The 13700-nt window shown below is 45.8% G+C and overlaps 1 protein-coding gene across 8 annotated transcripts in view; it reads left to right on the top strand.

The window, feature by feature from the left end:
* The window catches only part of HDAC4 (histone deacetylase 4), a 217326-nt gene that overhangs the window by 165164 nt on the left and 38462 nt on the right, over positions 1-13700 (top strand). For all 8 annotated transcript variants that reach the window (XM_065669699.1, XM_065669701.1, XM_065669694.1 and 5 more), the window contains 2 exons: positions 6936-7069; positions 12733-12853. In XM_065669699.1, the coding sequence (XP_065525771.1) occupies positions 6936-7069; positions 12733-12853 (255 nt within the window). The remainder of the gene's footprint in view (positions 1-6935; positions 7070-12732; positions 12854-13700) is intronic.

Below are 13700 nucleotides of genomic sequence, written 5' to 3'. Positions count from 1 at the left end.
CTCTTAGGCAGAAGCTCTTCCCTGTGAGGGTGCTGAGGCGCTGGCACAGGGGACCCAGAGAAGCTGTGGCTGCCCCATCCCTGGCAGTGTTCAAGGCCAGGCTGGACACAGGGGCTTGGAGCACCCTGCTCTAGGGGAAGGTGTCCCTGCCCGTGGCAGGGGTTGGGACTGGATGAGCTTTAAGGTCCCTTCCAACCCAAACCAGGCTGGGATTCTGTTACTTATTAGAGTTAATTTCAATAATCTGTTCTTATCTCAACCTGTGGCCTTTACTCTTCCATTTCTCCTCTCCATCCTACTGTGGGGGGCAGGAGAGACGTGAGTGAGCAGCTATGTGGTACTTAGTTGCTGGCTGGGGTTAAACCACAACTGGAAAGCCCCATCCTGACAACCAGCATTTTTTTCCCCCAAAACCCTTTCTGTCTATTCAGTAGCCTTAGTAAGAGATGAAGTTAATTTATGTGCAGCTTTCCAAGTCCTATGTTGGGTGATTAGGATTATGTGTTTTGAAGTCTGCCTTCTTCCCCAAATGTCAAGCTCTATTTTGTGAATGAACATGTTGCAATGTGATGTGTGCCCTGGGAAAAGGAAAAGGAAGAAAATCCAGAACACTCCCAATATGAGCAACCCATGATTTTGTTTCTCTTTACTTATACATTTCTTTCACCCACACTTTTTGCACTGTTAAAATCAGCGCTGTGAATCGGGTTTATTTTCAGATACTGATGAAGTCATAGGATAGTTAGGGTTGGAAAGAACCTTAAGTTCATCCAGTTCCAACCCCCCTGCCATGGGCAGGGATGCCTTACTTTAGACCATGTTGCCCAAGGGCCTGTCCAGCCTGGCCTTGAACGCTGCCGGGGATGGAGCAGCCACAGCTTCTCTGGGCACCCTGTGCCAGCACCTCAGCACCCTCACAGGGAAGAGCTTCTGCTTTAGATCTAACCTGAGCTTCCCCTGTTTCAGTTTGAGCCCATCACCCCTTGTCCTATCACTGCAGTCCCTGATGAAGAGTCCCTCTCCAGCATCCTTGGAGCCCCCTTCAGACACTGGAAGCTGCTCCAAGGTCTCCACACAGCTTCTCTTCTCCAGGCTGAACAGCCCCAATGTTCTCAGCCTGGCTCCATACAGGAGGTGCTCCAGCCTCTGCTCATCCTCGTGGCCTCCTCTGGACTTGCTCCAACAGCTCCATGTCCTTCTTATGCTGAGGACACCAGGACTGCGCACAGTGCTGCAAGGGGGGGTCTCATCAGAGCAGAGCAGAGGGGCAGGATCACCTCCTTCAACCTGTATAGTAGTTACATAGATCTAGTAGATATGTTAAATACAACTTTGTTCTTCAGCTTCCAGCTGAAAGCATGTGCAACCAGCTCTGTAAAACCTCATTTTTGCAAATCAGCCTTTTTAGCCTCTATTTGTTGTTAATACTGAAACCTTGAATTTCAATAAAACTGCATTTTTAATGCACCCAGCTATAGCGAGATGGTTCTAGAGTGTGGCTTTTGCCAAAGGTGTAAAGATGCGTAGTTCTCTGGCTCACAGTCAAACCAGATGGAATTTGAGCATCTAATCCACTTAGACCCAAATCTTGGTGCTTTAAAAGCAAGGAAGTCTTGCCCTACTTTAAGAGATCAATCGTTCCTTCTCTTCTTTCCCTTCTTCTCCTCTGCTATTTAAGTTGCCTTGTCAGTCGTATGCAAGACTTGGAACATACAATAACATTTCCTACCAGAGGATATACTTTTGACTCAGATGTGTACCTCTAAGTTTCATTCCAATTACAAGTAACTGTAAGAATGTAGATGTTGAGAACTGTGCTGCTTTGAAAAGACACTTTTACAATGTTCTGATTTCTTTTCCTTGGGTTTAAAAGAAGAAAGTGGCTTAAAATAAGAGGTAGAACATCACACTGCTTTTATATAGCACTGCACAATCCAGTGCAGTGATATAAAGGAAGCTTAGTGTAGTTCACCTGTAAAATATCCTTTTCATGGCATTTATTCATGTTAAGACTCCAAGGCCCTTATTTAGCCTCCTGTCTCGTGCAGTTCTCTACATTTTATGCTAGGTGAATGGAGGAGGGAAAACACAATAAATTGCTGTCAAGGGAGGAGTGTTTCCCATTCACTGGCACTAATAGAGGTGCAGTGCATTGAAGGTGAGAACTTTAGTCCTATAAGTAGTCCTTCATCTCACATAAAAGGGGAAGCTTACAACTCTGAGCACGCAAGCATGGAGAAGAAAGGTAGGCAGCTCAGCTGCTGAGCATGTGTGCATGAGTTCAACTGCTAATATCTGCTTGAAGTTGTCCATGGTGTGTCGCAGATTGTGTCTTTAGTGGGTACTAAAGCTTAATCACTAGGCTTGAGTTATTCTTTGAAAGGCAGGAAATGAAAGTCTTGGGTGTTTTTCAAAGCAGGCAGTGCTGAAGTCCATGAGGCTTCTTTTTCACAAGGCAAATCCGTCTGTTTGATGAGTGGCTGCTTTGGAGACTGATCCTCACACGATTTCAGAGAAATTCAGATTTGAATTGTTGTGATCATTCTGTGAGAGGGCTGGAAAAACCAAGCCTCGTTCTATGGCCCTAATGAAGCCAACCGTGATCACTCTAGACATGGATGCGTCTCTTAAGAGATCCATTATTGTCCAGCACACAAAGGCGTTGTTCATCTCTTTCATATTCAGGATATTCTATAGCAAACAGTAATGCTTTCTCTGGACAGAGTTAGGAGCAGACAGCTGGGAATTCTGGGCTTTATGTATAATTTATTTCCCTGTCTCTTTCTGTGTCCAATACCTGTGACTTCAAAGGTATGTGTAGAAAGACAGCATAATGCGCTTCACAAACATGATGTGCGTTACTCCACATGAAAGTGAAAACAAGTGCCCTTGCTGACTTCTCCAAGCACTCAGGTTTATGTCCTGAAGCATGACATCTCATTTTCCTTCCTACTAGCATATGAAAGAACTCTAGTCCTTGAACTTGCCCTCGCTAGCACAAATAACCCCATTGACTTTAATGAATACTTTTGCATGCACTGTTCTACACACTTGAATAAGACTTCTCAGGTTAGGCCATTAATTTGCATAGCTCCAATTATCCAGTCTCTGATCTCCTGTAAAAATGGATCCACAAATTATCCTGATGTTCTGCATTAAGGTATTTCTCAGTTCTCATGAAGGCGTTTATTCTCTCCTGTGCAGAGCAATGTAATTATCTGAACCTCAAATCATATGTTTGCTCTGCCAGGAAAAGCACGTTGGTTATGCTTTAGTGCTGACCTTTAGGAATGATTGTGCTCATGTCTTAGAGGGTTGCTTCCAGCACCACTTAATTTAACTTGTAATGGCCAACATAGGTTTGTATTTTAAGCTTAAATCACTGAGCTTTGCTTTCTGTGTGTGTCTTCAGCTGAGCGTCTCCAACCACAGGAAGGAACTTGGAACAGTTCCCTTCTTTCCAGGGATTTAGTTTGTTAAAAAGAAGTGGTGAGGGCCATATGATTACAGCATAGAACTTCATTGAGACACTGCTGTTATCATTGAATCATTGGGAAAGAGAAACTTTATAGGTCAACCAAATCCTGTAAACCCCACTTGTAGCCTCTGTTAGCAAATGCAGGCAAGCAGGTATCCTTAAAACCTTTCCTTTAACCCCTTCATCTACCTCTGTTGAATAGACTCAATTCTCAAACCCCATTTTGGAAGTATGGACATGTTTTAAGCAGGTGTAGCTTTCCAGTGGCTGCACATGAGGAGGTGCTGGTTTGTGTGGTGGGAGATCTTGCCCCTTGCTCCCTGTGTTTGGTCTCTCCAGGGCAGGTCTCATAGCTGGCACCGAGCAGGATGAACTGATAAATATCACTGCCTGCTTCTGAGCTGAAACCAAACTGCCTCCAAAAAACCTGGAAGATCTGCTGCACTGTAGGAAGACAGGGGAAGAACAGGGGAAGACAAAGGAAGAGAGACTTTATATAAGGGTTTGTAGGGCCAGGACAAGGGGAATGGCTTTAACCTGCCAAACTGTTCTATGACTCTGATTAAGAACAGAGGAATATATTGTCAATGCAGAAAGCTTTGTTTTCATTTGCATTTACCTTTGGGTTGATCTCTGTTAGCTTCTGCCCTACCAGGCTCTAAGTTTACCCAGGTACACTAGATGGAGACTTTTCATCTGCCTGGGCAGTGTTTTCCCTGTTGCACCATGGCAGTTTTTCAGGACTTAGTATTTAAAGCTTAAAAGACTTGTGGAAAACACCCTTCTGAGGTGCACCCTCCTGTCTGTGCTCCATGCAGTGTGGTTTTCCATTGCCCTTCTCTTTGGCCATCACCTGAATGTCTCGATTGCACCGTCTTTTAGTCCTTGGTCTCTAAGTTTGGTGCCCTCAGGAGGTGCAGTCCTGGCCCCTCTGATGCCAGCAGCAGAGTGCCCATGGACTGAAGGGAGCCAGGGTTGTACCCAGAACAGGTCAGAAGATACCTGATGAATGACTTACTGCTTGCGCATCTTTGTTTAAACTCAAGGCTACTTGTTGACTGTCAATATCTGTGTTGAATAGATATGCATGCATCTTTTTGGCTTTAAATCTACAAAGCCTGGTTGTAGTCCCTGTAGGAAATCAGAGAAGGCAGAACCACTTTATGCCTTTCTTTAACGTGAATGAATTAGCCAGACAAGTGCAGCCCCATATGATCTAGGAGGACATCTACATGGGGTTCTTTTGGGTAACAAATATTATAGGATCATCGAATCCCAGCCTGGTTTGGGTTGGAAGGGACCTTAAAGCTCATCTTGTTCCACCCCCTGCCACGGGCAGGGGCACCTTCCACTAGAGCAGGGTGCTCCAAGCCCCTGTGTACAACCTGGCCTTGAACACTGCCAGGGATGGGGCAGCCACAGCTTCTCTGCGCACCCAGTGCAAGTGCCTCAACAGATATAAAAATGGATGATGTCCCCTGAAGAAGACTTTCCTTCAAGAACAAGTTAACATGAAATGAGGTTACTGCAGACCTTGCACTGACTTAAATGAACTTAGACTGCAGAGTTCTTGCGTATAACCAGCCTTGCCTTTGGGCTATAGCTTCTCCTCAGGTGACAGTTATAGTGCCTGCCTTTGCCCAGCAGCTCCTAATGAAGTTTGATGCCGTGAATCAAATGTGGAAGAGCTCTACAGAGCTTTGCAGCATGATCTTGTTTAACTGAACCTTGGCTAACCCAACAGCAGCCAAATTAGCCAGTGCTCTCTTCTCTTCCTAGAACTGCATGTGGTTTGGGGTACTTTTCCCTTTACACTCTCACCTACAGCGAAGTGAGGAGCTGTCAGATACCTCCCCTAAGGCTGAATACCTGCAAGTGTCAATGCCAGGGTTTGCTTCCATGGGGAAAGTCACATTCTTCAGTGGCAGAACATGCCTGCACTCAGTCCCAAGGTGTGATTGCAGCTGGAGCCGAGCTTGGGTACGTGCTGCAGCGCAGCACTCGGCTTCAGGCTGCATGTCCATGTCTGTTCTCCAAGTCTGGTTTCTTACAAGCCCCTTTGAACTCCCTGCATTTGGAATTTATTGGTTTCTGTGCCATTGCAAACCAGCTGTGGTGGGTTCACATTTCCTGCCACAGCATGGGTGTGCTCAACGATACTGTTTGCTGTTACAGAACCTTTAGCACTGGGATCCGGGAATATTTCCTCCTTTCACTGCTAATTCAAAGGCCTTGGATTCTTACCAAGACCTTTGGGTGCTGGGGCATTGGCACAGGGTGCCCAGAGAAGCTGTGGCTGCCCCATCCCTGGCAGTGTTCAAGGCCAGGTTGTACACAGGGGCTTGGAGCAACCTGTTCTAGTGGAAGGTGTCCCTGCCTGTGGCAGGGGGCTGGAACTGGATGATCTTAAGGTCCTTTCCAACATGAACCATTCTGTGATCCTATGATAATTTAAACATTTGGAATGTCTTGTTTGCTTGAGTGAACATAAAAAACCCAGGTCTTTTGTCCCTGGGACTGCAGAGTTGTGGAGGACCTGGAACATTGCTATGAAATCCTAATTCCCCTTCCAAAAACATATCCAGACAACTCTGGAGCATGAATCAAAGTTTCTTATGCTGTTGTCATGCCATGAATACTTGATAATGCAAGGGGATTTAGCTGCCTGACTCCCATATTCAAATGAAACAACACTGCTAAATACCTACATATTGTGTTGAGTAATTATGCCCAAGTGTGTGCCCTAATTAGTGTGTTGTCACACACAAATTAGTGTGTTGTCAAATAATGTTGATGTGAAGACTTCAGTACAAACTGTGTAATGAAGCATAGTGCCTGCCAATGACTTATTCCTTCTGATTTTTAATCCCAAACCCTAGAGTCATTCTTCTCTGTGAGGGTGCTGAAGCGCTAGCACAGGGTGCCCAGAGAAGCTGTGGCTGCCCCATCCCTGGCAGTGTTCAAGGCCAGGTTGGACACAGGGGCTTGGAGCACCCTGCTCTAGTGGAAGGTGTCCCTGCCTGTGGCAGGGGTTGGGAGTGGATGAGCTTTAAGGTCCCTTCCAACCCAAACCAGGCCGGGATTCTATGGTTTTAGCAGCAACATTAAGTACCCTCACAGAGAAGCTGCAGCTCAGTCCCCTCCTAGATCACGTTCCTATACCAGCACCCCTGTACTTAGAGTGATGCTTTCAGTTGTCACCTCCTTCTGTCATTCACAGCTTCAGCCTGCAGAGGTTGTTTTCCATAGTTGGTGAAGGTTTCCACAGGAAGCCAGTGTTGCAGGTTTGGGGTTGTCTTGGCCTTTAATTCCCCAGAGCGTGGTGGCTGCTGGAAAAACAGTCTTTGTCTAGAACTGTTCAGTTGAATAGAAAGAAAACAGCAGGTTTTGTTCCATCTAGGGCAAATTCTTTGTATATCTATTTTAACTGAGAGCAGTTTTGTCACCTCTGCTGCAGGTCTTGTGTATGACACCTTGATGCTGAAACATCAGTGTACCTGTGGAAACACCAACAGCCACCCAGAGCACGCAGGGCGCATCCAGAGCATCTGGTCCCGGCTGCAGGAGACGGGTCTTCGTGGCAAGTGTGAGGTCAGTCAAATACCAGCCAAAGGGGATGAGGTGGTTGGGGGCCAGGGAAAACAGGGAATTTGGATTTGTCTGGTTGATCCAGCTGCTGGATTATGAGCATTTGAGGGGGGCTGATTTCTGGTCCGGATGGTTTGTACCATGCCTGCTGCTCAGGCTGTTGACTGCTCGCTGGATGTGCAAACTTTACACTGCATCCTGGATTGATGTTGTTATAGCTCCTGCTCTTGGCAGTGTTTTGCCATATGTGGCCTAAATTTAATCCATTCCTCGATGACTGCTTATGCTTGTGTGTGTGTGTATGTTAGGAGTACTTCACTAGCAAGCTGACTGTTCATGGAACATTGGGGAATGCTCTTGCCCAATGATGCCATGAACTGCTTCTGTGATTTTCAGGCCTATTCTGGTCTGAAAATATTTCCAGTCCTACAATTTCAGTCCTGGAATTCCCAACCAAGTGTTGAATTTTGGAACAACCAAATATAAAAGCAAGATATCAAGCAACTGTGCTATTTATCACTCCAGTCATAATGGGAGAGGCTGTGGAGCAATAAGTGTATATTTCTGTGGTTTAATAAGTTTTTTAATACTCTTTGGTATGTAATGGTCAACCTGTAGTAAAGCTACTGTAAAAAGAATGAGGGTGGATGATGTAATTAAGCACTATTGCATCACAAGAGGTTAAATTAATAGATATATTTTAAGAGCAAGGCAAGTGTAAAGCTTAGATACTAAAATACAAAGATTAATGATTAATAATAGTGATTAATAACTATTAATATTGATAACTAAAAGCGGTGGTCATAAATGAATGGTGATGTGTAATCATCTATTCTTTGAGCATCTGAGGAGCCTGAAGCACAGAGTATGTTTGATTTACGGCTGGGAATATTTCCTGAGCAACCAGAAAAGGCTTCCACTGGGTGGCAGCACTGCCCCTGCCTAAAGTTCCCCTTCAAGCCCTGCAGAGAACAAGGAAGAACCTCAAACCCGTTTCTGTCTATGGAGGTCCTTTTCAATGGATTTAGGGATTGTTATTTGGGACACACAAAAGGAAAACGTACCCCACTGCTGCCTAACTTCTCTGTTCAGGAGCAGTGCGAGTTGCCTGGTCTCCTAAACGTGTGTTATAGACATTGTCTGATGTGCAAATTCTTCACTGTGTGATCCCAGGCAACTGTTATTTGCCTTAATTTTGGGTAGTGCTCCAATTGGAGTGGTTCCTGACGTTTGCCTGCTTCCCACCCATGTTTCCCTTCTGCCTGTTGCTGACATTCAGCCTCATTTGTCAGAAAATAGGTGATAAAATCATAGAACCCCAGACTGGTTTGGCTTGGAAATGACTTTAAGCTCATCCAGTTACAAGCCCCTGCCACAGGCAGGGATACCTCACACAATGATGTTCGCTTTTCTGCCTTAATTCCTGGAGTTTCTTCTCTCTGCCTTCCCTCGAGGTTGAATCTGCCATCTCAGGTTAACCAGCTGCTCTAAATGCACTCATTTCTCTCTCTAGTTAGCTTTTCCTTTATACCCACCATCTCCTACTCCTGCTTACTTAACTGTATTAAGGTTTCCTTCTTTAACCTTTCCCTGTTTCTCCATCTCCTTCCTGCCTCCACACTTCATTCTTTTGGTCTTGATTTTCTTCTTCTACTTTCTGTTTTCCTCACTTTCTGCTGTTCTTGACTGATGTCATTCTCTTCTGTGTTGCAAAGCCATTTGGTCACTTCTCTGACCTTCAGAGGCTTTCTGAAGCTTTCCGGTTGGAACCTCTCTGCCAGCAGGCAGAGAGGACCGTATAGGTTTTTCCTTCAGTGAAGATTACCTCCACATCAGATGCACTTGCATGGCAAGAGGACAGCTTTTAGACACAAGAGATCTCTGCAGCTGGGTTTAGAGCATGAGCATGAGCTGTTGGCACTGCCAGGGACCAAGCATTTACCACAAGGACAAGAATGCTGTAGACTGGACATGTAGAAAGTCTGAGTTGACAGGCTGAGAGAGCTGGGCTGGTTCAGCCTGGAGATGAGAAGGCTCCTTAAGGGGAGACCTTAGAGCAGCCCCAGTGCCTAACGGGGCTCCAGGAAACCCGGAGAAGGGCTTTGGACAAAGGCCTGTGGGGACAGGACACGGGGGAATGGCTTTAATCTGTCTGAGATTCTGTGAAAGCTTAATTCTGTGGGACATATTCCATTACACGACCTATTTAAAAGGAATTTTGAAGTCTGGCCTATTAATTGTGACTACACCGAATAATTCTATAACTTTTTCAAATCCCTCTTGCCTAAGCAAAGCTCCATGCAGGACAACATGAGCTGTGCCTGCTATCCCCACCCACAATAGTGTGCATGTGGTGTGTGAACTTAACTTTATATGAGGAGGGTGACATTTCCCTACCAATGCAGCCTGCTATGTATCTACATCATTTTTTATAGATTAGAACTGCTCCATCTGCATAACAGCCCTACAGGCACTTGGAAAGAGGTGAGTATCTTCAGTGTTAGTAGTAGGTCTGCAGCAATGAGCAGTAGTACCTGGATTCTGACACTCAGAACTCTGCCAAGCTGAACAGTGATGTGTTTGCTGAGCTGCTGTTTCATTCTGGTCTGTTCTTAGCTGGGTTTGCTGAAAGACACATCTTCACTGTCGCAGGTCCTTTGCCCTGTGGCTCAGATGTGAAGAGTCACTTAAGTAAACCCACAGGCCTGATGTGAAAATTGTGATTTATGTAGTTTCATCCATTCCTTGCAATTCACATTTGTAAAAGGACAGTTTGAACCCTGACATTTCCTTATTGTCACGTTTCCCCTTCCTTCCTTAGCAGCCCTTTGCTGTGGTCCATGCACTGGTATAGTTTGATTCTCTTGGTTGCAAGTAGTTGCTTGGCACAGATTAAAACCATAGGAAATAATCCCATACACACAGTGTGGGATCAGTCGAGTCTCCCCTGCATCCCTCTCATCTTAACAGCTCTTGTTTCCCCTCTAACTACATGCTGAAAAGAAAGCCCAGCTCTGCTTTCTCATGCAAGCTCCAGCAGTTCTGTGTGTCTTGTCTCCTGGAAATGTTCTTTTGGTGTCTCTGTTGCCAGATTTCTGATGTGACAGGTAAGAGTCTGGCAGAGTCGCACGAGCTTAAAGATGTCCCTTTGGAGTGAAAACAGTTGTCCAGAGTTGGTGACAGCTGCGATTTAGGGTATTGCTTGTTTAATTAAGTTTGATTTAATCAAGTAGCTTTATGAAACACAGCCATTACTCTGGTGGATGTTCAGAGTTTCAAAGCAACAATTCTTGAGGCAATCCCCATTGAAGACTCTGTCCCCCAAATGTAGACCTGCACTTGTGGTGTACTAGGATCCTCCCACCAGCATCAAAAGCAGGAGGAAATATGTAGTGTTTGCTATGTTTTGGATGTCACCAAATCCCCACACTCCTCAACTGGGATGGGGAAGAACAAGATCCTCAACTGGGGTCCTACTCCAAGCACTGGCAGCAATCCTGTGTTGTTTAAAGGTTTCCCATCACCAGTGTGTATGAGGTGGTGGCAATGGGAAGTCAAGTCTCTGGAGAGAAGCTTGTAGCTGTTTTCATGGCCTTTTGTGGCTTCTGGAGAGCCACAGATGGGACAAGATGTGGCTCGTGGTCACTTGAGGGTCGGCAAAGGGGAGAGTGTAATATGGAGTAAGCAAGCTCCAAAGGCAATGCAAAGCCTCAAAGATAAGAGTAGCAGAACTTCAGAGCTCTTAGAAAGCAAGGAGCTGCTCAAATTAGGAGCACGGGGGGCAGGCTGAGCTGTAGACTGATGTACAAGTCACAGTGGGTCTGGGAACAGGAGTGAGGAATATGTTCTCCGTATATGTTTTCCAACTTTACTCTTGGGGGGGGTGTTAATTCATTTTCCAGATCTCTTGTGTTAGAGCCAAGGGCAAAGTTTGTGGCCCATGAGCTGAAAGATGAGAAAGGTGCAAAAGCCTCTCAAGCACCATTGTTTCTAACCAGACATGGTTTGCTTTGCAGTTTATTATACATAGATTTGGGTCAGTAAATTGTAGCTTTATCTTTGCATGTGTTTTACTTGCAGCACTAAAGGAAGCTCTCCATCCACTCCTAGTTCCTATTTGGTTATGGGTGTCACATGCAGGGGAAGACAGCATTGAGAACCCTCCTAAAGAGCACAGATGTCTTGGTAGAGCCACCTCCTTTAAACAGGACCTGGGGAGCTGAAGCTGTTTGTGTCCATGGAGGTGCTGGCATCCTATTGGGACAGGCTGTCATTCTCCTGGTGCCTTCACATAACACCAAGGCATTGAGAATGCTATTTCTGTACATCCCCTAAATGTAGGATCTGAAAATGGGTCAGTACATCTTGTTCGAAGGAACAGAGTTGGCATACAGGTTAGAGGGAAGCTGTGAAAGCCTCTAAGGGGGGGATTGAGGCAGGCTTACCATGGACAAAAAAAGAAAACAGGATGAAAGTTCTGGAGGGATTTGATTTGCCAGGTATTTCTATCTCTTCTTGGATCTAGGGTTTTTCTGGTTATTGCCTCTTTAATGGGATGCTGCAGTTTTGCCTCATCACTGACCTCAGGAAGCCTAGTTGGTGGAGCAGAGCATAGAGGGAAAGAAAGAGGAAGTGGAGAGCAGGAATGCCACAATGGGGAGCAGCAAAGTGCACATGCATCCCGCCGGGCTTTGATTTCTGCTGCGTTATGCCTCAGGCAGGTTTGCACCAGCTCTCAGGAACAAGATGCTCTTGACCTTCTCTTCAGAACAAGTTTCCCATTTGAAAGCCTGTTCTTCGGAGGAGCATGATTTCTTTTTTCCTCCCTTTTTTCTTTTCAGGTATCAGTTTTTGTTGTTCTTATTAGAACCTCAGCTTCTCCAGGAAGGTGGAAGTCTCGCTTTGAGGCAGCTCAGGTGAAGGCAGTGAAGGAGGTGCATGTGATCCTGCATGGATTGCATGGATGCGAGCTGCACAGCAGGATGCTCAGTCCTGAGACTTACATTTTGAGTGACCCTCAGACCTCTATAAGAGGCTTTCAGAGCCTTCCAATGTTCTGCTGTTAACTAGTCATATTTTGTTGTTGACTGATGCAGAGGAGGCCACAGAGATGTTGCGAGGGCAGGAGCAACTCTGCTCTGGAGCCAGCCTGAGAGAGCTGGGCTGGGTCAGCCTGGAGAAGAGAAGGCTCCTTAAAGGGGAGACCTTAGGGCAGCTCCAGTGCCTGGAGAGGGGCTTTGGACAAGGGCCTGTAGGGACAGGCCAAGGGGAATGGCTTTAACCTGCCAGAACAGGGGAGACTGAGATGAGCTCTTAGGCAGAAGCTCTTCCCTGTGAGGGTGCTGAGGCGCTGGCACAGGGGACCCAGAGAAGCTGTGGCTGCCTCATCCCTGGCAGTGTTCAAGGGCAGGTTGGACACAGGGGCTTGGAGCACCCTGCTCTAGTGGAAGGTGTCCCTGCCCGTGGCAGTTTTCTATGTAAAAAGATGACTTTCTATGTCAAGCTAATATTTTGAATAAGGGACTAAACCAAAATCTGCCTTACAGTCAAGCCACCTAAGAACCCATTTTAGCTCTTTGCTGGCTGTCTTTATGATTTCCTAAGGAAAAAGTTCTTTAATGAGAGTTAAGCAGTGATTTCATCACTCCTTTTCTTTCCTCTTTCAGTGCATTCGTGGAAGAAAAGCAACTCTAGAAGAGCTGCAGACAGTCCACTCTGAAGCCCATACACTGCTGTACGGCACAAACCCTCTGAACAGACAGAAACTGGACAGCAAGAAACTTCTAGGTATTGTCTCCTTCCTCACCTCTAGCATTCACACTGCTGTCCTCAGCCCTGCTGGGTACCCACTTTGTGATAGCAATATGAAAGCATCTCCAGGAGCTGAGCAGTTCCCATCTCCATTCAATGTCTGCTCGAGAGCAGTACAAGAAACATCTCCCTTTCTTCTGGTAGATCTCTGAACCCTAGACAGCCAAAATTTTGATGTCTTCAAAACCTAAAAGGAGGTTTCCCTTGGGGAGGAAAGGTGATTCAGATGTTTTCTTTTATGCTTGGACACTCTTATCTGCATGTTAGAATGTTGTCCATTGCTAGGTAGGAGCTGGTACACCATAGTAAGGACCCGCAGCACCGACCAGCTGCATAGACATCAACAAAAGGCTGTCAGTTTTCTATAGATAAACTGCAAGAGAGTAATAGGGGCCTCTTAGTCTTGCATTTCATTTGGCTTAAGATTGTTTATCCCTTTCACTGGACACTGTCTCTTCCTGAAACAGGGCTGCATCTGTCATAAAATACAGGCATTTTCCCTGCAGAAAACATAGGGAATAGTTGTTCAGATAACCAACACCCCCCAGCAACCAAACCACTTGGATTCCAACACCTCACCTCTGTGGAGTCATCATCATCATCATTTCCCTTTGTGCCTTTGTGATAAGCTTGAGGGGCAGTTTGGTAGGTTCTCCTGTGAGGGTCAGCAAAAAGACACTTCTGGAACCTAGAAGCTGAGGAAGTTTATTTTTGGGATTAGCTTGACTTTGGACAATATAAAAAGAGGATTAACTTGATGGTCTGCAGGTTAGAGTAGTCACAGCAAAAGAGCTGGAAAGATTTTGCAGCGTATTCAGAATGT

The sequence above is a fragment of the Lathamus discolor genome, chromosome 3 (assembly GCF_037157495.1).
Source record: "Lathamus discolor isolate bLatDis1 chromosome 3, bLatDis1.hap1, whole genome shotgun sequence".
Classification (NCBI taxonomy): Eukaryota; Metazoa; Chordata; class Aves; order Psittaciformes; family Psittacidae; genus Lathamus; species Lathamus discolor.
This window is presented reverse-complemented; position numbering and strand designations above follow the sequence as displayed.